The sequence below is a fragment of the Chionomys nivalis genome, chromosome 22 (genome assembly GCF_950005125.1).
Source record: "Chionomys nivalis chromosome 22, mChiNiv1.1, whole genome shotgun sequence".
In the NCBI taxonomy this organism is placed as follows: Eukaryota; Metazoa; Chordata; class Mammalia; order Rodentia; family Cricetidae; genus Chionomys; species Chionomys nivalis.
This window is the reverse complement of record NC_080107.1, coordinates 49,563,981-49,589,304: the sequence shown is the minus strand read 5'-3', so window position 1 is coordinate 49,589,304 and position 25,324 is coordinate 49,563,981. Positions and strand designations below refer to the sequence as shown.

Below are 25,324 nucleotides of genomic sequence, written 5' to 3'. Positions count from 1 at the left end.
GCTGGGAATTGAACTCAGGACCTTTGGAAGAGCAGACAATGCTCTTAACCACTGAGCCATCTCTCCAGCCCTCTCTCTGGTTTTTCAAGACAGGGTTTCTCTGTGTGTCCTGACTGTCCTTGAACTCACAGATAACAGTCTGCTTCTGCCTCCTGAGTGCTGGGATTAAAGGCATGTGTTACTACTACCCAATTTGTGCATGCTTTTCATATGTAAAGTTTTTGTGTGACATCTCTGGGACATGCAGAGGGACTCATTAAGATGTCATTTTTAACACATAATTTCAGTCAACTCAAATTATAAACATATGAAGAAAGAAGGGAGGTGGACCTTCATTAAATACACATTTCTTCAATTACATTAAGGAGTAACACACCCATGATGAAATACAGCATAACCAAGGAAAATTAGGCCAGAAGAGAAGTGTGACTTAAAAAATTCTTATGTCACACTACCAAATGAAATAGGAAAGAAAAAATATTTATATAGGGTTAGCAAAGGTGCTCAGTGGTAGAGTACTTGCCTGACATGCACAAGGGCCTGGACTCCCTCCCCAGAACGGTGTGTGTGTGTTTCCAGAAAAGATTTCAAAGGCTCCATTCTAAACACTGAGTTAATTCTGGTTAGTAGGAGATTCTGTCCTTTACCAGTGCTGAAGTATGTACCCAACAATATGTATTTTTTTAATTTTTAATGTTATGTGTATGGGCATTTTGCCCACATGTATGTCTATGAACTTGCAGACATGTGTGACTGGTGAGCCCTGGATCTCCTGGAGCTGGAGTTACAGGCAGTTGTTAGCAGATATGTGGATATTGGGAATCGAATGGGGGTACTCTGGAAGAGCAGCCAATGCTTTTAATTCTGAGTCATCTCTCCAGTCCCCAAAAGTACTTTCATCTATCCATCCATCCATCTATTCATCCATCCATCCACCCACCCACCCACCCACCCACCCACCTACCTACCTAACTACCTACTTTGTGGTGCTGGAAACTGAATTCAGGTCTCAGGCTTGCCATCTGGGAAAACACTTTTATTGCTGAGTTATGTCACTGTATTTTAACAAAATAATCAGTTTTAAAATCTTAAAAGTTAACTTTTCCCCCTACCATTTCCATTCCACAATTTGTTTTTCGTCCCCAACATGTCTGTAGTGACAACTGTGAGGTGACCCTAAAGTGGAGAACAATTCCACTCACAAGCTCTCCTGTACCCAAGGGGCTGAGGTGCTGGGAAGGCTCCTCTGGACTCTGCCATATGCAGTCTCCTGCCACTGTCACAAAGGTGTCCAGAGCTTTCTCAGTCTCAGTTATGGCAGGTAAAGAGGGAGAGCACAGGGCTGGCCTGGAGTGGAGGCCATTTGTCTTCTTTCCCAGCTCTCTTCCCCTCTCACTTATCCGTCACCATCCGTCATGACCTTCTCATGCCCCCACACTGACAGCTTCCAGATACAGTGAGTCAAACTTCACTGGAAGCAAACTATCACGCCAACTGTCAAAGGCAGAAAACATGGCCTGATTGCTGTCCTACATCAACGCTAGCATATAAATCCTTCCTTAACAAGACAGCTCAAAATAAACAAAGCACAACTCTAATGCAGCTACAACTCTCCAGGGAAACAGTTTGTCCAAGGAGTTATCACGAGGGGACCCACGTCTGTTCTAACTAAGCAAAATATTTCCATAAAAGGAAATTAGCACTGTATATCATCATCCAGAGGACCCCCTTTGGGAAGCCCCTACCACAAGTCCTTCTGTGTATATCGGCTCATCGAGCACCTCTGTCTCTGAAGGCAGCAGGAGCCTGGCTACATTTAAAGGCAGCAGTGCTAAGTGGTTAGGGCCAGGAACTCTGAAAGTCCTAAGTTCAAGCTTTAGCACTGCTCCCTTAAGCTTTGAGCCTGGGCAAACTGGGAAAGGATGCACAAGATGCTGACTCACATCCTTGGGGCTTGTGAGAACTATATGAGTTACTTTCTATTGTCTGATAAAGACCATGACTAAAAGCAATTTAGGGAGGAAAGGATTTATCTATCTGGCTTACTCTCTCAACCACAGTCATCATTGTAGGAAGTCAAATCAAGAACTCAAATGGGAGGAACCTGGAGGCAGAAACTGGAGACCATGGAGGAATGCTGCTTACTAGCCTGCTCCTTCTGGCTTGCTCACTTGCTTTCTTATACAACGTTGGACCACTTGCCTAGGGATGGCATCTCCCATAGTGGGCTGGGACATCTCACATCAATTATCAAGAAAATGCCCCCCTCAGACTTGCCTACAGACCAATCTTATAGGGGTGTTTTCTCAACTGGGGTTCCTTCTTCCCAAATGACTCTATCTAACCAACATAAGTCACCACAGCTATAGGCTCCAGCTATGTTTAATAGTGTCAGGAGCTGGGCATGGGCTGGGACTAGGTGGTCAGGGAGCCAAGGAAGGATGCGATTAAGTATGTGCCTGGCCCTAGGCCTGGGTATCTGGGACCTGCTTTGTGTTAGTGTTGAAAGCACAAAAATGTAGAATGCCTGTCCAGCCAGACACTTCAATCTGTCTGTCACTGTGGATCCTTCCAATGACCCCCAGCACCACGCTTCGTGGCACAAACCTTCCTGTAACCTCGAAGACTTCCATTTGGAGTTGGAAGAAATTTCTCTGACCTGGAGGGTTACGACACTCATGTTAGGGAATGGCCACCTGCGAGGTATCCAGATTATTCATTTAGACCAGGATTTTGGGGAGTATATTCCTACTGTTGTTATCTTGAATAAAGAAACTTCTTTTTCCATGATCCTGAGATTCCCCTTTTATAAATGGGGTAACAAAAGTGTCAACTCCTTGGATGTCAGGGGGATGGAGCAGTACAGCAATTCAAATACTCATCTTGCATTGCTGCAGAAAATTCAAGTCATTATTACAATTCTTAAAGATGAACCCAGACTCAGAGGGGGAGAGCCAGTTTCCTTTAATTGTGTGACACCTGGTATATCAACAACACTCCAGAGCAGGATCTATGTCCTGGAGGAGTTGGCCCACACAAACTGGACTCAAGGGGCTTTTATGAGAGAGAGAGAGAGAGAGAGAGAGAGAGAGAGAGAGAGAGAGAGAGAGAGGGAGGGAGAGAGGGAGGGAGGGAGGGAGGGAGGGAGGGAGAGAGAGAGAGGGAGGGAGGGAGGGAGGGAGGGAGGGAGAGAGAGAGAGAGAGAGAGAGAGAGAAAGAGAGAGAGAGAGAGAGAGAGAGAGAAAGAGCGAGAGAATGTGCACAAGAGAGCGCATGCTCATGGGAGAGCAAACATGAAGCGAAGATCTGGAAGGATTTGAGGGAAGGAGTGAATCTGATCAAAATACATTGTGTGTATGTACTATATAATATATATAAAATAAAAAATTACTAGCAAAAACAGATGAACCCAAGAAAGGTAAAAAGTTAGTAAACTGGCCGGGCGGTGGTGGCGCACGCCTTTAATCCCAGCACTCGGGAGGCAGAGGCAGGCGGATCTCTGTGAGTTCGAGGCCAGCCTGGTCTACAAGAGCTAGTTCCAGGACAGGCTCCAAAACCACAGAGAAACCCTGTCTCGAAAAACCAAAAAAAAAAAAAAAAAAAAAGTTAGTAAACTGCAAAACTGGGATCAAAACCGTACCAGAAAGCAGTTTCCATTGTCTCTGAGGAAACACACTGTAACTGACACACTTAAAATACCCACCTCTAGGGAAAAGAGGCATCATTTTGGTAACACGGCAGCATTCGCCACTCCATACTCAGTGGATACTCTGAGTTGCTGGTTATTGGCTTATACAGGAGTGGGGTTTATGCATCAATTTCTTATGACTTTGAATCTGAGACTACAAAGCCCACTGTTGTCAAATCCTGGAGCAGTTTTTGATCCAGTTCCACAAGCCTCTTGTCTTTAGGTTACACAGAGCCGGGGAGCCCAGAAAAGCCCTCTGGGAGTGCCAATGAACAACTCTTGACCAGAGTGGATTTTGCTGAATATATGTGGCAATCGATAGCATCACAGAGCAGTCAGAGAAGTCTTTGAGACTTGTCTGAATTTACACACAGGATCAGACACACAGGCTGTTTGAGCTTAATGAGACCTCAGAGATCACCCTATCTAGGGTTTTTATTCTCCACAGAAAGTCACCAAGGCTCAGAGCTAGGGACATGACTTGTCTGATGTCATCCATTAATGACAGAGCTGCAACCATAATTCATTTCTCCATACTGCCAGGCCAGGGCTTAACAGACAAGCACTCCTGCCACACACGGGTGGACTACGTCACAGTATAAAAAGCGCCCTTAAACAATATGCTAGGTACTCAAAACAGGAGCAAATCATGTGGAGGCACAAGTCAGTGTAGCCTGAAGAGCACTGCTTCCTTGGAACTAGGAGGTATTGGCTGCAGGCTCACTGGCTCTACTTAAGGAGCTCATCATCTCAAAGCATTGGGGCACCTCAGTCAGAAGCTGACAGCTCCAGTGTGTGGTCTGTAACACACCTGGTGACAGGTAAGTGCCCAGCTAGACTGTTGACCTGGTCCCAGCCAGCACAACAGCATTTACCACAGGGCTGGGCACCAGAGAGGACCCTTTCCAGGGGACCTGAGGCTGTGCACGCTCAGCAGCGCTCTTTGTGAGTAGAAGGCACTCCAGCACTGGACACTCTATGGTAAATGGACACCTCAGGAGGGCCCTTGAAGTTGGCTGGGAAGGATTGACCTTTCCCAGGACTGTTTTGCACACTGCCAGAGGGGTGGGGAAAGCTGCTTCTCCTACGGATAGGCCCCTATCCTACTGTGGTTTGAACACCAAGGACAGGGGGTGAATCAAGGGCAGTCTGGGGGTAGGGTAGGGAAAGGAACTCTCTGGAATTCTACTCCACCTCCTTCTACTGTGATGGTGGTGCACAATCTCCATTTTTCCAATGTTCAATTCCTTCTCAGTCACCCAAGGAACCCCAGATTGCTGGATAGGAATTCTCCAAAGGGAGGCTCCGGGAGAGGACTTAGAGAAGATAAGCAGTTGACAAATGCTGACACCTGCTGTCACCAGACACTGTGTTAATAAGCTCTAGTGTAGAGGGTTTCCAGAGGTCACCATCATAGTTCTGACCTGTTTTCATCAGTTTTAAATTCAACACTGGATTTTGTCTGTCACATTCAAGAGGCCAATCACTGAGCAGCAGAACTGCCACTGTTGAACTAAGTGACCTCATGGATGTGGAGTCAGATATGGTAGATGTTCCCCAGTGGTCACTGTAGTGACCTGGAATAGGGAATGACACCTCTTTAAAATCAGCAAAGGGCCAGGAACAGGGAGGCTCAGTTACTTCTTGAGCACACAAATTCTTTACTTCACAAGTACCTGACTAAAAACCACAGAAAAGCATGTCTCGTTCACACGGCCACCCAGAACTAACACCACATGGCCCAAGGAGAAATGAAGACCTGGCTGCAGTCGCCTGTTCTCATTGGCTGCTCTTGTGTTGCTAGCATGCATCTTAAATGTGCCTATTACATGGCTAAAAACATTGCAGTACAGCTTTCTTTGAGTTCTTGCTTGTGGTTTCTTTCTTTCTTAAATGTAATTTCTTTATTGATAAACAGTGGTTAGATGTCACGACGTAGGTGGCAATGCCTTAACCGTATGCGTGTTGTTAGGCCCAAAGGCCGCTTCCATCCTTGTCAAGGGGCGTGTTACCCTTCTCTTCTTTCATAAGGTATGCACCACCATGCCCGGCTAGCATCTGACCCTTTTTTAATTTCCGTGTCTACAAGTCTACTTACCCCTACCAGTCCTGGCACATAGAACCCTGCCCACAGGAGGTTAATGGAAGTGTCTCAATTTGGCATAAGTGCAGGCAAGGTCCTAACTTAAGGGCACCTGAATTTTCAGGCTGGCCAGGAGGGGAAGGAGATGAAACATTCTCAGAATGTTTTACAGAAACAGCCACAGTGAGGATCAGGTCCACACAAGAAGTGCGGGAGCTGACACTCTCAGCCACCCCAGAGCCAGAGAGAAAGGTGTTTACAGGGTCTTTCTCTGTGCAAGTCAGGCAGGGAATGGCTGAGGCATCTCTGGTGCTACAGCTGGAGTTCGGTGTTTGGCACTGGGCTTCTGCCCCAATTCCCTAGAAACCCTACTGTGTATTCTGGTGACTGAATGGGAGGGAAAGCAAGTTAGTAGCTATTAAATAATAGCTACATGTTTCTCGCATGCTGTATTATCTCATCAAATCCTTCAAGCCTCAGTTTTCTCAGTCAGGAAATGGGGCTACGATGTTGATGTACCAAGTAGATTAAATGGGGTAGCAAGAGTGGTCTGTAAGCTGTGAACTGTTACTGAACTTGAGTATCAGCACAGCGAGGGCTTGCATCCAGGGAAGGTCCCTACACTCAGTTTCCTCAGGTAAACTGTGGCTATGTCAGATAACAGTTCTGTGAGTCCAACTATTAATGCACACAGAGTCTGGTTATCAAAGTGCCAGGTACATATTAAACACAAGCTAACTGAGAGCCGCCTCTAACTTACTGACAGTTCACTACAATTGGTCAACATTATCATAGTGTTAGGGCTAGAACCGAGGGCTAGTGTTCCTCCTTGAGCTGCATTCCTAGTCTGGTTTTTTTTTTTTTGGTTCTTTTGTATTTGTGTGTGTGTGTGCATGCGTGCACGCGTGCTTAGAAACACGTGCATGTGTGTGCATATTCATGTGGAAGCTGGAGGTCAATGCAAGATGCTTTCCTCAATCACTTTCCACCTTTATTTTTGAACCTGGAGCTCCCCAGTGCAGCTTGATTGGCACAGCAAGCTCCATGCATCCTTCTGTCTCTGCCTCCCCACCACTGTGATTATATACACATACCACTGTGACCTGGCTTTTACATGGGTGCTGGATATTGAGCTTAGGTCCTCAATGTTTGTGTGCAGGCACTATACAAACTGAGCCATCTCCCATTCACTCTTGCCAATATCTTAAAAGTTAGATTTTTGTCATGGGTGTTATTAACAGACTCCACTAGTGCTTCAGTCATAGATAGGTAGAAAACTAAATTACATTTGAGTCTTACAGGGCAAAGTCTGGTGCCTTTCATTCCCTGACTTTCTTAGAAGCAAATGGCAGATGGTAACTAGAGCGTGAGCCCCTTCTGCACCATCAGAAGACAGGCAGCTGCAGCCGCAGGGCAGAGCCCCAGGTTTCCACCTTCTGCTGTGTGGGCTTTTGTACCATGGATTCTAAGTGGATGGTGGCTCTCTGTGGGTAAGCAGGGATGCTGGGCAAATGCCGCAGATAGGCACTCAGCACAGGGCCAGAGGAAATCTTTAATCTGACTGACACAGGATGGATGGGTGGGAAGACTCTCCATCAATGTCAGGAGTGATCTGAAGCACCTAGCAGGTCAGGTGAACTAAAATAAATTATTTACTGATCTCAGAATGTAGCTGCTCATGTGAATACTTAAGAAGAGAGTGCTGTCTGATGCCCTGACTGTAGGGAAAGAATTCCTCTTGTATGCAAGTGTGTTGTTAGAGTTGAGGGGTTGTCATGTACTCTGTAAGGTGGGAGACTCAAATGCTAGACACTTGACCTACCTGGGAACAAACTTACTCATTACTCAAGGGCAGTTTATCTGACTGTCACAGAATTCCTTAGGAGTAACCAGTGAAGCTTCTGCTTTTGATGCCAAAGTTTGAGCTTAGCATCTAAGAGAAACAAACATTTTGACAGTTGTTTAGACACACCCCAGAGCTGAGTCTGTCCACCAGAGGGCACCATGTGCACCGCTGCAAGTATCCTGGAGCTGGGATCTCCCCAGCCTTACTTCAGAGAACTCCATTATGGTGAGGGACACGGGCAACACCAGCTTTATCCCTTTTCAGTCTCAAAGGTCTTTACTGTGGCTACAAGATTCGGAGAGGCATCTCCAAATCTGAGCAACTCAGTTTGGAGCAACTAGGAGAGGTGGCAAAAGGCAACATAGATAAGGACAAGCATCAGAGCTAGGCTAAGCTACTGTTTAGAATCAGCTTCTGTGGGCCAGATACTCCCTCACAACCCTAGAAGGAAAGTTTTATAACACTGGCTTTATACATGGTAACAACTAAGGTGGAGGAGGGAGGGTGCCACTGCGGTACAGAGGGAGGAACCCAGGGCTGACTACAGAACCCTGCTCCTCCACAACAGACTCGTGTGGCCTTTCTGTCTTGGGATGAATCTCCAGGTCAGAATCAGGTGAATATAAGTTTGTCCTTTTGCCTTTGGAGAAGAATGGGAGGCAGGCCTGGGGTCTGTGGTCATTCCAGGCATTGCTTCTCACACTGCGGACAGAGCAGGTGGGCCTCTGGAATATCCTGCTTGACCCCTGCCATGATGGCAGTTAGCAAGGACAGGATTTCCTAGAAAGAAGCCATCAGAAAAAGCAGACCCAGAGGCCAAGGAGGAAGCTCATTTGCTGTCTTCTGTACAGCATAAATGTGACTCTCTGGAACCCAAGTGAAAACTCTAAGTGTGGCAGCACACAGCTGTATTCCTAGTGTTAGGGAGGTGGAAACAAAAGAATTTCTGGACTGCTGGAGACCACAGCCAAGTTGGCAAGCTCCAGATTCAATGAGAGATCCTGTCTCAAAACAGGGTAGAGGAACAACTCAGGATGGGTTTGCCAGGTGTGGCCATCACAGCCAGCACATCAAATTCAGTAATGGTACCCAGATGCGTATCCTGGGCACCTGGCAGTTCAAGTGCTATCCAGACCCAGTGGAGATGTCTGTCTGTCCCCAGCTCTTCCTACAGTTCCTGTGCTGCTCGACAGGTGTGTGGTCGCAGCACTCATTGCTGGGAACTTCATCATGATACAAATGTGGGAAACTGACCTCCTCTCGAGTGTTCCACATGGGCTTGATGCCTCAAATAACCTCAGGACCTTCAGATGCCAGCCTGTGTGAAGGTTAGAAGAGGATGCAGATCCCCTGGAATTGAATTTAAGATGGCTACGAGCCACAACATGGGTGTGGTCCTCTAGAAAAGCATGAATGATCTTAACCACTGAGCATCTCTCTAGCCTGAAAACAATATAGTATAGTACAAACACAGCAATTCGTAACATGTAATAGTCTGCTCAGATCTGAGCTGAGGTGCTCATGTTTGTTGGTATGAGATGGTGTGACACATGAATACTGCAGAGTACAGATGGTAATCATAACCAAGGTGGCAAGAAGATCCAACATGGCAAACCCCTCAGATTTATTACATCATGGTTTTTGAATCAGATCTTCTGAAGTCTCCACATTCAGTTATGCAAACCCATGTGGGTCAGAGCCCACAGTGTAAGGAAGCAGAGCTCTAGGAAAATATAGCTCCTCCAGAAACCACTCATGCCAACAAGGCTGTCTGGAGCATTTGAGGGGAGGCTGTCTCAGGGTTTTATTGCTGTGGAGAGACAATGACCACAGCAATTATTATAAGGAAACATTTAATTGGGGCTGACTTACATTTCTGAGGTTTACTTCATTATCATCATAGTGGGAAGCATGGTGGCACACCAGCAGACATGGTGCTGGAGAGGTAGCCGAGAGTTCTACATCTGGTTTTGCAGGCAGCAGAAGAGAATGACACTGGGCCAAAGTTCGAGCATCTGAAACCTCAAAGCCAACCCCCAGTGACACACTTCCTCCAACAAGGCCACACTTTCTAACAGTATCACTCCCTATGGTGCCATTTGCCTTCAAAGTACAGGCAGAAGGGGGTGGGGAGACACTGAACTGAGGACCTTGAACAGGCTGGGAAAATGCTTTCCTGCCAGCACTAGACACCTGCCTTCTTCCAGGGCAGCCTTTGCATTTTCTCTCTATGAGAGACATCAGAAACGAACACTCCTAGTGCGTACAGCACTCAGCAATTTTATGTTCTTAAGTTTGTTGTTGAGATACGGTCTTACTATTTAGCTCTGGCTGAGCTCCTGGAACAGGGCAAAACTGAGGCTCAGAGAGACAGGGAACCTGGTTTAAGGTACACGGCAGTTAGTGAGGGAGCCACAGCCTTAAGCCAGTTGAGGCTTAGCTGCCTATCTCTTAACCACAAAGCTGAACATTCAGTATATGGCAAGTTCCTGTCAACAAAACTGGGAAGGGGCCTGGGAAATGACTCAGTTGGTAAAATGTGTGTGATAACAGCCTTGAGTTTGGATTCCAAGAACTCAAGTAAAAGGTCAGTGGGGTGTCAGAGACAGGACCCTGGGACTTGCTGGTCAGCCAGTCTAGCCAAATTGATGAGCTCAGGGTTAGTCAGAGATGCTGTCTCGAAAGATAAGGTAGAGAACAACTGAAGGAAGACACCTGAGCTCTACAGGTGGGCAGATCTGCACACACATACAGTTGTGATAGAATATTAGCTTTTTGAGGCTAGATTCAGATTAATGCCAGTATCAGAGATTTTATTATAAGAAATGTAAACTTAGCAATGCTAGAATTAGATTCAATCTTTATCCCCTTGTGCAATAGGCAAACAAGGCTCTACAGGAGAGAAATATGGCAGCGTAACAATTCAACTCCCTTGCTATGTGAGCTTGGTGCCCTCCCAGCTTCTCCTCTCCCCATGCATGAGATCTTTGTTAGTGGGCAGAAGATATGAGCTGGTCAGACCTGGGTTCCACATGACACTACCACTAGCCTGTGCGAGTTGGTCATGAGGCTATCTCTGCCCTTCATCATCACCTCTGTCAAGTGGGATAGCAAAAACTGCCACCTTCTAGGCAGTAAAGAGTACAAGGGAAGCAGTGAGCAGCGATGCAGACACAGTGGACACCTAGATAATGCAGCCCTGATGATATAGTAATATCATGTTGACTATTACAGTAAATTTTCTATTCCTGTTAGGATTAAGTAAAAGCAGAAATTTAGTGCTTAATAAGAACAAATCAAGCCCAGACATTTGTTGAAACCAAGTATTGGATTTTTCTAGTGTGACCCAAATATAACCTCTAAGATCACTGAGACGCTTCCTAAACATGGAAGCTATGAACTTGGGGAATAAGGACAGGCCTCCTGTAGCATCCCAGGAGGACCAGGACCAGAGGAGTCACGAAACTTCCCACAGGTCCATCAGTTTGCGGATAGTCTCAAGTGAGTTCTCTTTCAAAAAGAAGAAAAGACAGAGCCCTTGGATGGGAAAAGGACATGCTTTAAATTTCATTGTTTAACATTTCCTCAGAAAACAAATTAACTTTACTCATCCAGGTCACAGAAAAGTTGCATGCCATTTCTTCCCCTGCATCTCCACACACACTCACCTAACTGCACGTCAGTTGTGAACCGCAGTCTGTGGATCATGCTGACTTTGAATGATTTGTAATGGTGGCTGCTAAGCATATCCTGTACTGTAGCGATGTCAATTTGTGAATCCTCCTCAAAAACTCCGTCTGCCCTTGAACCTAGGGAGGAAAAAACAGTTTAACACATAAAGATACATGAGGCTTGGCAAATGGTGTCTGCTTAAAATGCTTTGGGATAAATTAAAATAATACGGGCTATTTAATTTGGAGGAGAAAAGGCTGAGCGATGACTTAATAATGCCATTCCAGTAAACAGAGAATGCTAAGGTATTAATCATTCAACAGTTAATTCCACAAACACTGCCTATTCCAAGGCAGGCCCTTGGCTGGGTAGTGGGAGAAAAGAATGGCAGCATCCTGCTCACGCTCTCAGGCAGCGTGGCCTCCATTGCGCTCATCAAAATCTGGGAGTGTGGTGATTATGGACATCACCCCATGCTCCTTGAAGAACCCTGCCCCTTCCAAATCCCCAACTTGTCTGTCTGCTTAGCAGCCCTTGCCATGGTTGAGAGCTTCCCCTGCCTCAGGCAGGGGCCTCTCGCGGGCCTTCGGACTGCTGGGCTGCCTCTATGATCTGGTCACAAGACCTTCTGGTCACTCACACCATGTGACATGACATGGGTGACGAAGACTGGTGCTCTACAGCGTTCTCTGGATCCCAGGTCCCTTCAGTGAAGTCCTTTCTACAGCCAGCAGTGAAAGCAGGCCAGCTTAAGTGACTGAACAGTTTTCCAATCTCTTACGTCTTTATAATGCCTATCTCAGATCCTCCCAACTGCTGCAGACTGCTCCTAGGTTCAAGGTTCCATCAAGCAAAGACAAACCAATGCCAGTTCCCAGAATCCGGGATGGACACCTCTGAAGCGCAGTTGCTGGGTCTTGTTCATGGCCTACACAACTCCTTCAGGTACCTCAGAACAGCCAAAATCTTTCCCTTCCCCAGGCTAGCACAGACTTGACCACTTCCATGAAATCTGTTTTAGTGGCTCTGACACACATCTACAATAGCTGGTATATACTGGATCAGAGCTGAGCAGACCTGGTTCAACTCCCATCTCTACCTCTAATTTGCTGTATGATCTTAGGTGAGTGACTACCTCTGTGAATTTGTCTTTGACATTCATAGAACATCAAAATTTATGTAAAGAATCTAATATATAAAATGACTAACGGTATCCAGAGGGGCTCAGACTCAGCCTTGTCCTAATGTGGGAGTTTCACAAAGGCCAGGGAAGTTTCTTACTTATCTTTATGCTTTCTCCTGAGAACAGCACAAGCAAATGGTGTGCTCACACCAAACTTCTAAATCAATAATGGGCAGTGTGTTACCTGTGTCAGTCATGATGTCACGTACTTTATTCAGGTTAAACCTCATGACAACATGGAGGGTTCTGGAATTTTCCATCTTAAACCGATGGGAAGTTAAGGCATATCCCAAGGCCACACTAGATAAAGGCAAACCACAGGCAAATGTCCAGAATTCCTTCAGACAGAGTTTGTGGGAGCAAAAGTACTAACTAGCTTTGGGTATCTTCACAGCCTGACAACTCCATGCTTTTCTTTGCCTACAGGCTGACTTTTTAAATAAGTCTGTTTCTTCTTCTTTTACACTGAACTCAGTTATTAGCAAGTGATGTTTTGTTTCCAAACACTATGGTCTTCCATATGAACAATGCAGCCCTGTGTTAGGCTGTTCCCCTGGGAAGGATGTGACACACCTTGGACACAGTCCTATCTTAGATCATACTGCACATGTCATCATCCTCCATGCTCAGAGCGCCCTGCTCCCTGTCCTTTCCATTCTCCTTCCTATTCCTTCTCAAAAGCCTGGTCAAATGAGGCTCCAAGAAGGGAGACTTTCCTGACTCCAAGCCCCCAAATCTAGTATGGCTCCTGACACTGCATCTCTATCTTCTACAGGCCAGTGACCACCAAGTCATCACCTATCTCTGCCTCCAGACTGTAAGCCACAGGAGGGCAGTCACCATGATCGCGATGTCCTCCTTACTGCTGTGCAAACAAGGCTGGAGCCTAGTGCAAGTGCAGTGTGCGGCAGTGACTTAACCAGTATCCTACTGCAGGACTAACTGAGTGACGCGCCCTCGGCAAGAGCCATCTGAGGACTGGTTTCATTCTTTGAAGCACCAGTGATTTGGGACAGATCATGGCCCTCAAATGTCTCCTCGGAAATGTGACATTAGAATGGAAACTGGGAGGAAAGTTTAGCATAGTCTTTTACTTTGTCAAAACTACATCTTAATAGAAACATAACTGCCAAAAAGCATTCACTTCTATCTTAGGATTTTTATACATGAAAATTATAAAGAAAACATTCTTTATTTCTTAAATACAAAAGTCCAACTCAGCCTTTTTTTTTTTTTTTTTACTGAGAACACCACATTTTATAGAGCTTAGCCCTGAGTTCTACAGCTTCTGGAACTGTAACTAATTGCTATTTTCTAAACATTGCAGGTATTTGATTTGGAAAGAGTAATAGCTTATTATGTTAAAATGCCAATTACTAAAATAAAACAACAACAACAAAACCCCATACTTAAGATTTTTACATTTTATGATGTTGGATTAAAACCAATTTAAAAATTACTACACGTGACATACAATTTTTTACTGAGCAATTTCAATGCCAGCTGTTAATAAAGCATCTTAGCTGTAAATGATAATTCAGATGCTTTTAGATAAAGTGGTGCATAAATACGGCTGAAAATTGATTTAGTTTCTTGCAGAAGCTGCTGAAGAAGGACACGTTCTATTTAATACACCAGCTAATGTGTCCTAAAAGCTCAAACAAGTGCCAGTTTTCATGACTAACTTTACTGTGGGAGATTAATGAAAACTTTATATTTTGCTGAAATGTTAATAATGGGCAGATGAGACGATAGGATTTTAGTTAGGGTCTTAAGCTATGGAATAACCAGCAAGGCTTATCAATTTCCTTCTATTAATTTTAGGCTTTCATAGCTGGAGCTGGTTCAACACTAATGCTTCACACACTGACCTTCTACTCTCTGCCAGGGTAAATTCACATCCCTTTGAGGACTTAGGTTTCCTGAAGCTTGAGTGAGTTCTGAGTCATGGCCCCTGTCAGAGGCATGCTGGCTCTTAAGATCAGGAAGGCACAGCATCAAGGGAACAGGGAAGGCGCTGTCCTGCATTCCCATGTGTTCTGGCTGCTGAAACAGCAGCTCCGAGCCCCAAGGACAGTTTTTAGGTGGGCCCAGGAGTGCCACTGAGTGTTGGGTTTATCTGTGTGTACATGTGTCTGTCTCACCCATTCAGCAGTGCAGAGTATGAGAAGTACTGGGAGGAACTTATGACCCAGCTACAGAACACAAAGGAACAGAACCAGTAGACAAGCCCAGTGTATTAACAGCATCTGCAGTAGGCACTTTATCTCAAGCACTGACCAGAAAAATGCAGTGAATTAGTGTGTAAACCTTGCGTGTCTGTACCTTGGAGAAGGTGGAACCCAACCACACATGCAAGATACTTGGTATTATGTCATTTGCATATGGAAATCATTATTGTACTATCAACTTCACAGTAAAACCCTACTTCTGTTCAAGATGACATTTTATGTTCTCAAAGTGAAAAGTAGAGAGAACCAGAATGTCTAAAAAAGCAAACACACAAAAACCCTCCCTAAATCATTAATGTAATTGAAATATAACCCTTTAGTATTTTGTTAAATTAGCAATTAAAAAGGTCACAAGCAATTAAATAAGACAAAAACCACACTGTGTTCATCTACATTAAAGCTGAACCAGATCTCCTCATGAGTGACAAGATAAATTATAATGGTGCCTTCAAAGACTTCACAGTATACTCTGTCAAAGTCAGGAGTGTTAATGTCTCTATGTGCTGTGCATTACCATAATGTATTGTGTCAAAACGCTCACATTGCAGTAACTCAAGGCTGAATGTGACAGCTCACACTCTGGGGTGGGTCTCAGTAGTGACTTGAGCACCAGAGCACAGATGGACTGACAGTAAGGCTCTGGAAGAGTGCACCTAGGAAGGGTCTCGGTACAACATAGAATCTTAGAGGAAGCAGACTAATTCCCTGGAAGCAAATCAGGAGGACTACAGAATGGAGTCCGGTCCCTGACTCAGGGGAAGAAAGGCCAAACAGGCTGGGGTGAGAAACACAAAGGGAAGCAGAGGAGGCAATAATGGGACCAAGTCCAAGGCGACCCTAGTTCCTACAGTAAAGAAGAAAGAGTGGGTGCTGTGAAGACAGACCATGGCTATAAAGCCAGATGTACATTAACACCCTAGCTTTCAGTCACTCACTATGGATTTACAACACGTGGGATAGGATCACCAGACACTGGAGTCTGTGTGTTTCTTTGCCATTTCCATTCTTCCCCTCCTCTCAGGCTGTGTTAAAAGCTGTTCCTACATCTATCTGCATGCCCACCCCCTTGGCCCCAGGACAAGAAAATGTGGCTAGAACAGTGAATTCAAACTCGAGATCCTCAAAGTCCAGGTCTGGGCCAGTGGTGGGCACATCTACCTCCAAGCTCCTCTCAGGCCCCAAGGTCCTATACTGTTTTCATAGTAACAGTAAAACATCTTTTGCCTTTTACCCTTATTCCCTTACAAGTGCACGTCGTAATAAGGAGTTCTGATTTCAAGTTGCAATTAACCTTTAGGAAACTATCACTTGAATTTTGATATAAATGAAAATTAATACCAACGATTATGTGAAAAGGGTACGGAAATTCTCTCCTCTGTTTCAATAATGTATCTGTGTCAAGACAAATTTTATTCCTATACTACAACCCAAACATATATTGTAACAAACTGAGTACAGAAGCAGATATGAAGACCTAGAATATTCTATTAGCCAGACAGAAATGTGCAAAAACATACAACAGGACTGAGCTCCAGCTCAGGTGGCTAAGCATGTGCAAGGCCCTGGGCACAAAAAAAAAACCAGGACACCCCAGCACTGCATACACCAGGCATGGAAGTACACACCTGTAATCCTAGTACACGGAGGTCAAGCTCAATACAAAGAGTTCAGGTCAGTCTGGGCTACAACACATCCTACCTCAGAGCTGGGGGCTGTGGGTGGGGAGAAGAGAAAGTATATCAGTGCTACTCTTCTCATTAAAATTTCAAAGAAAATCTGGTTATTTTCTCACAAAAATGTTTATGCTAACTGATCTACTCTTCCTAATGACTTAATAAACACAAATTTCTGTTTCTATTTCTAGAAACAGACAATATATTTTTTGTAGTTGTCAATATATTTTTATTAACCAGGTCGTACGTACACTTATAATGCCAGTATTTAGGGGCCTGGAACAGGAGGATTGAGAGTTACAGGCCAGCCTAAGTCACATTGTTCTCCCTGAAATTATACAAGAAACAAAAGTTCTCACATCAAGATAATACACAATGACAAACAGTCCCTCTCCTTTTTGGTGCTGGGGATGGAATCCGAGTCCTGAATGAACTAAACATCTGATCTAACCCCAAGTTCACCCCCAGTCCCACCTCACTAACTTTTAATTGTATAAAGGGGTTCCAACAGAAAAAGTGTGAGAGCTGCTGACTTTGTGGATGGATATGCCCTTCCTGTCCTTGGTTCCCATTTGGACACCATGACGGGACACAGAGGTGGAGTCAGGCCTGTGTGAACGTGCTGCACCCTGACAGCAAGCTCAGCTGAAAACGTCTACACACATATTCCAAGAGGAACAGTTTGCTCTCAGTGCTGAGAACCAAGGCTAACTACAATTCCCCACTTCAAAGAGTGTTTCATACACGTGATTTTATAGGCACCAAGGGAAACATTCAGAGGCACATGGCTTTCTTTCAAACAAGTAGGCACTAGTCATTAAGTCAAAGCTCAGATGAACTTATTGTACGCTATTGGCATTTTTCCTGTATCCACAGAGCAAGCTACACAGGACTTTCAAGTTCACCCCCTGGCTCAGTGGGTCTCAGACCAAGACTAACGGGCCTAGTCTAGTGTAAGCTAAAGCAACTTCCATTTCCTGTAAAAACCCCTAGAACCCAAGCAGAAGGCAAATGTCCTCTGCTGCATCCTCACCTTTCAGGTTCTCATGACACAACCCACAAACAACACCACAGAGTAGATGTTATTAGTCCAGTGAAGGGACTGAGGAGGCAGGGTTCTCTGGTGATGAGAAAGGAGTAGGAATTCTGAGAAAAAAGATGAGAAAACAAGCAAGTACACAGAGTAAGGGACTCTTTAGAAAAGAGCGAGTGCTTGCCTTTGGCTAGAGAAGAGAGGGAGAAGGGGAAGAGGTGAGAGGAAAAAGGTGAAAGGGGAGAAGGACAGGGGCAGGAGAGGAGAAAGTCTAAAGGCAGGGAGTTCTGGCACGCAGAAAAACACTGCTGTGCAGAGAACCGACTGGAGAAGGGAAAACAAACTACGGCCCCCACCATGCTATCTCAAAGTCCTGCAATCCTGTTCACTCCCCAGCCCCTGCTTTAGACAAGCTGGTCTCTGCTCAGACTGTACCATCTGGCCAGGGCATCCTTTCCTTTTCAAAATGTTTATGCTTCAAAGTCTAGTTTAACAGAACTGTCCTTGGTTTCTCTCTGGTAACCTGCAGTTCTCTGGGGAAAGCTCTCGTTGAGACTATTCCACATACGTATCTGTGGTCTCCTCGTGGAGAGGCATGCCCTGCCAGCACGGAAATTCCACTCTATATGGCATACTGTTTGTCACTCAGTAAATGTCCACCCAAAGCCACCAGCAGAACTGTGCAACCATAAGTCATGATCAAGAAGTTTTGTGGTCAGCAGAAGCTGAGTTGACCTGGGTCTACAGAACTCACCATGCTCACCACACCATCCAGACCCTTCAAAAGAGAGGGTGCACTGAGGACAGGGATTCAGCCTGCTATTTACTGGTCGTGTACTGTATGTACTATGCCAGATGCTATATGTTCAGTATTATGGACATGTGATCACCTTCCATTTCCCAAAGTCTTTTTAGGTCAGGTGATAACATCCCCAAACAAGTGAGAAAAAAAAAAGTGAGGCAGGAAAGCTGGAGCCAGGAATGGAATCCTCAGTATAACCACTGCACAAGCTGTTCTGGGTAAAGATTCCTTCAGTGGGCTGGAGCTATACAATGCCACAGGTCATAACTGTGTCAGTGCCCCGCGGAACAAAGGAAGCAGGGACTTCCCAGTCAGACCCAAACTGGATGCCTGAGTAAGTCATGGAGAAAAAACTCTTCCTTAGTGCTCTGCATTCATCACTTTTTCCCCCCAGAAGCCGTTTAAGTCCCCAAAGTCCCATAAGCCCAAAGCTTCCCCTCTATTAAACACTTCCCTTCAGCTGCTAGTCATTTTTGCTGGCCTCTAAAAACGATCAATAGGTTATATACTATAACACACACAGGCCCCTCTGCAGTATTCTCTTTAAAGCCACCAAAATCACACAGTAGGATATTGGCTATGCTACAACCTGAGCAGGAATCCTTGCTGTCACAGTGCTTAATTGATTAAACTCTTAGAGCCAGAGTCAGTCTGCTGGAGGACTTCCCACGTAGAGATGTCAGCTCTCCCTCAATAAATCAAGGTAATCTTGCTTTATGAGGGGATCAGAAAGAAGCAGTTTTAGGTTTGTAGAATTTCTGAGAGAACAGATCACAGAAGGACCCTGCTCAGCCCTCTGCTCACCCTGCACCCATGCCCAGTTCAGGGTAGTCCTCTCAGTGCCACACACTTCTGTCTTGGGGCTTCAGATGGGCGGTATCTAGCTTAGAACATTCGCTTACCTATTGTTTTAACTCATTTTCCCCTTTTTTCAAAGAAGCTGATTCTTCTCAAAACGGTCACTCAAAAGCCACCTTTGCTAAACAAAAGCACCCATTCTTCACCTGGGCCCACCAGGTAGCAAAAGCACATGCTAGCCTGGCATCTCTGCCTTCGCTTTGTACAGATTTTTGATGGAAGGAACAGAAGTGAATTATTTTAGTCACTCTGAATTACAAGAAGAGCAAAACCTCACAGGACAGATGCCCCCTTCTCATTCACAGGAGAATGAGGCTTCTTTATCAAAACACCTTGCTGGAGAGAACCGAGCTGAGACATGAAGGACCAGTGACGGACAGGCTATACCTTGACCAAGACTGCGTTCCTTTTGCCCAGCCACTTAAACCCAAGCCTTCTCTTGGCATCTAAAAGGCAGACTTGGGGCTGCTGAGCCCCTTTATCTGCTCCCCCTCCTGCTGTGGGCACACTGGGTCAGTGTCTTTCCTCTGCTTTTCACTGACCCTTACCTCTCCAGTATATCGGGACTAGTGTTTTGCTGGCTCCTCTTCAACCCTGTAGTTGTCGTTGATCCAATGTCAGCGTATAAAGAACAAGTGAACAAACACACGTTCAAAGTGAACACAACCATCCTTGAGAGCTGGAGTGTGACCATTTGCAGGGTGGGACACAGGTCTCATGATGGGTTTACTTGCAAGTTAGGCTGGCAAAATCCCTATCACTTCTTCCTCCAATGTGTCTTTGCTTCTGCTCAGAACTCAGGGAAAGTAATGTGCTTTTTTTTTCCCCCTAGGGATCCTAACACTGGACAGTTTATATAGCAAAATACCTAAGGACTAGAAAATCTGACTAACACTGAGGTCCAAAATCAAGAGACAGAGTACAATGCTGGAAGAAACCCAGTTCCCATCTAATCACTGCAGGAATGTCACCTGATGCATTACTAAAACCATGACTGGGGGAGCAGGGCACATTCTGAGGCCAGGAGCCAACTGGAAGAGTGCAAGGCTTTGTGCCCTCACTTACAGCCCAGACAGGGTCTGCAGCTCATCAAACATGTTTCCTTACTGCTCTAATGTACCAGTGTATCGCTTAATGAAAGTTCTTAATTGTAATTCAATTAATTACATACACAGAGTCCCCAATTACATTTTCCAATAAGACATTGGCTGTGGTACAGGTCTAAATGCACTTAACCAATTTTAATATATTAAGACCAATTTCCCTTGAATACTAATTACTACCTAATGATAAAATGAAGGGGGGGGGACTTTTCAGAAAGGAGGGGCAAGAAAAAGTCAATTCATGTGGAAGTTCTCAGCCCACATAGCACAATGGGTGCTTTCATTACTAAAAAAGTCCCTGTGGACAGGGCACAGGTTTGTTTCCTATCCAGGTCTGCACAGTTCTTAGCCCTAGGGGTCCACTCTTCCTTTGCCCAAAGAGACTGTGGGAAGTGTCAGAGGCTACTGGGAGGACTACCATGGACAAGGTAACAGAAGCTCAGAGCAGCTTGTGACTGGGAGAGCTCGGAGGCACAGGCATTTTGTTAATGGCCCCTTGGATGGTACACTGTGGTTTATTATCAGCTTTAACATATAGTGTCATTTACTTGCTTCCATGGTTGATACCTCACAACACCCCCAAAGGGCGGGATCACCATCACATTCATCACATGAAAAATGAAGCTCACAGAGAAGAACTTGCCCAACACCTCACCTTTCCTCCCATACACATGGCCAACCAGCCCATTAGCAAACAGCAAGAGGTGGATACAGGAACTCTGTGGTAACACTTCCACTGCATTTAAATTCTGTTAGTGTGCAAGAAGCTGATATGCAACATCAAGTAGAAAATCCTTACCGAGAGCACCTACCTCTAAGCCAGACAAACAATGCCTTTCGGCAATAATTCAGCCTGAAATATGGACCGTGAGTGTCACAAGTCACTGCTCCTTGTAAACAGAGTTTATTTGCATGATCACATTTTCCTCTGTATTTGACGAGTAGTGCTGTGGTCTAATAAAAGACACCAGGGAGTCTCCAGGCCTGGCTGAGAACAAACCAAAGGAGGAATGGGCCTGCTGTGAAGAAACTTCACAGCAACACATGGAAGAGGGCAGCACTTTTCCCTTCCATTTCGGAATCTTTCTCTTTTCGGGAGGGAAAGTCAAGTCTAAGCATGGAGACTGTGAAGCCATGGCTTCCTCAGCAGCAGAGTGAGGGCATCAGGGAGGAGGGGTGCAGGAGGTAGGTACACACACCTTCAGGGGGAAGGAGTCGGGTCTAGGCAGACAAGGAGAGACAGGGTATTAAGATATGGTCACTGTCCAGGGTGAGAGGCGCTGCAGTCTAGCTTGCAGCAGACAAATCCACTAAGTGTAATTCAAGAGGAGGAAGGAGAGGGACTCCAAACCCAGGAAGCGGTAGCCAGGGGTCCCAAGCAGGCTTTGAAGAGTTGCTTTCCTGTTTGCTTGCTTGTTTGTTTGTTTTGGCTTTTTGAGACAGAATTTCTCTCTGTAACCTGGCTACCCTGGAAATCACTCTGTAGACCAGGCTGGCCTCAAACTCATAGATTCACCTGCCTCTGCCTCCCGAGTGCTGGGATTAGCGCGGCGCTTTCCTGGGTCTTTAAGGGGCAACTAAATGAGATCCCTCTGGCCCTGCAGATCATCTGTTCCACACAGTCTATTTGGGGAACTATGCAGCCTTTGTAGTGTGACCTTAAATAAAGGAAGCTAAGTTCAGGAAGGAACTGAAATGATGGAAGGTTGTAAGCATTCTATGCGTCTCCTTTGAAAGACATTCAACTTGAGCCCCTGATTCCTCTCTCCATAGCATCTTTATTAAGGAAGCAAAGGAACTAGGCTCAGTTTTACAGTAGATTTAATGAAAGAAGACAGTTTTCTTTTCCACGCTCCTCATTAGTATTCATAAGACATTAGCAAAACACTTCCCTTTGGAGAGCCTCAGTTTCCTCCTCTATAAAAGAAACATGACCACACTTTCCTAAAAGGTGGCTACAATTGTGTTCCTATCTCACTCCATCTTCACAAGAGGCCCCAAGCAGATTCTTCCTCCACAGGAAACTGGGTCTTGGAGAGGTGCCATGCATGATGTACCTAATATCAGGGGCTGCAAGTACTTCACCTAAGGTCTACCTGGTTCTAGTGACAATCCTTTAAGCATCATGCTGAACTATTATGATAGTAGCCTAGTGAGAGATAAAGAGAGACAGTAACTGGCAGTTTCCAGGCAGTCCTTAAAGCCAGGCTAATCTTGGGTATATTTTGGCCCCAATGATGAGGAATTCCAGAGTTCCTATCTCAAAGCCAAGGAAGAAGCTGTTTCTTTCTTTTAAGGCCCTAGATGGGTGACCCACATTTGATCAGTGTGAAAGGTCACCCAGGTTCTACATTTGGCAGAAGAGAAAACTGAAGCTCAGTGTGGTGTCAGGATTGATATGGAAGCTTGAACAAGAACAGGAGTTTACTGCTACCTCCTCCTTGGAATGTACTCGCTGCTTCTGTCTGGTTTGCCTCCAGCTTTGAGCAGACAGTTGGCTGAAGGATGCAGTAGATCATGAGACACAGATCCAAACTGGAAAGCTCAAGGGCTCTGGCTTGTCACATTCTTATTTAGGCCGAGATCCAAGCACAAATGTGAGCTCTCGGTCCCTAGGCAGAAACTTGTCACATCAGTTCACGTGCAAGCTTCTCTCTCACAGAGGACAAGGACAATCAGCACAACCTTTCTCATGATCCGAACTTCAGGTTGTAGAAGAGTGGGCTTTGGAAATAGAGGGCTGACTTCAGGTTTTGGTGCTATGCTGCTATCTGGCTAGCTTTGGTAAAGTCTTCTCACCATGAGAGCAATGTCTGTAGGAGAAAATGTGAGTTCAGTACAAGATCCTGTAATAGTAGGCCTTAATAAACGACTTTAAAACACTGTTGGGTATGGTTGCTTTAAAAAATGTCATGGCCCACCCCTCTGAAGGAAAACTGAAAGGCTGCTATCTACATTACAGTTTTTTCAATCCAATGATGTGACTTATAAAGTGAACCTCATTTTGGGACAGCAGAAAGTGCTCTGCCTGTAATTTCTCTTGGTCCTCAATTCCAGGTCAATCCCTTCTCTCTCTCTCCATCTTGGTAAAGGCTCTGACAGCTCCATGGTTCCAGACCAAAACACGGTGCCCAAAGCTCTACCAGCCACAGAGGCAGTGCTACCATCATTTCCTAGTTAAAACCAACACTCCCTGATGGATAATTATACACCAGGTACTATCCTAAGAACCTTCTATGTGAACACACTAACTCCTGCTGTGAGCACCATGGAGGCAGCTGAATTGCCCCCAGCTTCAGGGAACGATGGTGCTCTCAGAGTAGTACGCAGCACGGACAGGAAGCCATGGGCAGCACATTCTCCAATGTGTGCTGCAATGCATAAACTCCACTCGGCTGCCTTTGAACACGGTTCTGGAGGGTGGTGTGCCTGACCAAACAACCCAAAACAGTGAGGGAGTGGAAAAAAACATTCTGAAACATTGTATTGATTGAACTTCTTAGTAGATGGCCAGTAGACAATAATATATGGTTATTAGTTGGGATCTCTATAGTTAGTCTTTTAAACATTTTTCTATGAAAATAATAAATTGCTTTTCATAATTTGCACCTATTTTATACAGCTAAGTCACAATAGTCCATTGCATTCTGACTGTTTTCTGCCTTTATTATTTATAAACACAGTGGTGGGGGTTTCTTTCATTCCAAGCAGTTTTGACTCACAACACCAGAACTGGAACAAATGACAAAGTCTTGGGGAGAGTGGTGCTGGGGCTCAAAAGGCAGCACAGTTGCAGACTGTTCTTGCTTAGCTGTGGGGTATGAGCTAGGGCCTAGATGCCAAAGCTTCATTCACTAATCCTCACACTTTTTTTCCTTCTTATCATAGAGACCTGGGGCTTTTCCTTAAAAACAAAAGCTATCTATATCATATAAACTATAGAGTAATAGCAGCAGTTTAGGAACATAAAATTTACATGTAGAATATGCGAATCAATACAGAGTAATACACAGTGAATCATTAAGATGATAAAATAACAATGCAGCAAGTCTTCATTTGTGTTTTTTAAGGAAGGAACATAAACATGGATGTGTATGTGTGCATGCATGTTCACACAACTGCTCATGTACATGTGAATGTGCACAGACCAGCCCTGGAGAGACAGATGCCTGTCATCTCTGGGAGAAGAAGAAAGAAGTGAAGCTTAATTCCTACACTTTGGTTTCCTAAAGAAGAAGAAAAAAACTTTTTTTTAAGTAAAAGTGTGAACATATCCAAAAAAGTCACCAAGATACTAATAAGTAAGCACACTTCCTTATTTGTGACTTACTGGGAGGCCAACACTATGAAACAGAATCCTAGATGAGGTTCCTACTGGTCAATCACTTGCCCAGGTATTTAAGAGAATCTTAAAGAATGACAGGAACAATGGAGAAGGAAAGCAATTATCAGGTAGAAGGGCAGCAAGGGACAGCTGTGCAGCTCTTCCTGTGGCACTCTGAAGCACGGGGCTATGAGTTATCGCAGGGGTGCCACAGGAAATGCCACACTAAGACGTGTTTACTATAAGTCTCTGTCCATGAGAGTTTGCCTTTATGTCACGTTCACCTTTTCTTCTTTTAGAAATTCTAGAATGTGTAAGCCTGAACCAAGAGAAGGAAAATGAATGACTTGGAATTGCATCTAGCAGAGATAGCTATTTTGAGCTCACTCCTTCTCTACTGCTGCATCCCTAGCTTTGCTCTCATCAAAGGAATGCAGCAGCAGGATCACAGTGCATTTCATCAAAGGAATGCAGCAGCAGGATCACAGTGCGGTTCTTCCCTCTGATGTTAGCAACATGACTGCTCTCATCACCAAACTTGCCAGACATAACCTATTTACTTACTGTGTGTATTTATGCATGCACGAACATGTGTGTACAGGTGTATATATGTACACCAACAAGTGTGTGCAGGTGCTCAAAGAGGACAGGATCTGGAGTTACAGGCTGTTGTGGGGTGCCAGATGTAAATGTTAGAAACCAAATCCTGGTCCTTAGCATGAGCAACAAGCACTCTTATCTGCTGAGCCATCTCTCTAGCCCCTAAACACAACTTTTAACGGCAGAAATAGTAAGTAAAAAGATAAATAAAATTCTGTACATACATTT

The 25,324-nt window shown here is 45.0% G+C and overlaps 1 protein-coding gene and 1 non-coding gene across 9 annotated transcripts in view; both read right to left on the bottom strand.

Annotated features, from left to right (window-relative positions):
- Nucleotides 1–25,324, bottom strand: part of Mapkap1 (MAPK associated protein 1) — a 234,542-nt gene that overhangs the window by 31,130 nt on the left and 178,088 nt on the right. For all 8 annotated transcript variants that reach the window (XM_057755381.1, XM_057755379.1, XM_057755385.1 and 5 more), the window contains one exon: nt 11,286–11,426. In XM_057755381.1, the coding sequence (XP_057611364.1) occupies nt 11,286–11,426 (141 nt within the window). The remainder of the gene's footprint in view (nt 1–11,285; nt 11,427–25,324) is intronic.
- On the bottom strand, nt 5,598–5,723 carry LOC130865006 (U6atac minor spliceosomal RNA). The gene has a single exon (XR_009056050.1). It is a non-coding gene; the product is annotated as a U6atac minor spliceosomal RNA (small nuclear RNA).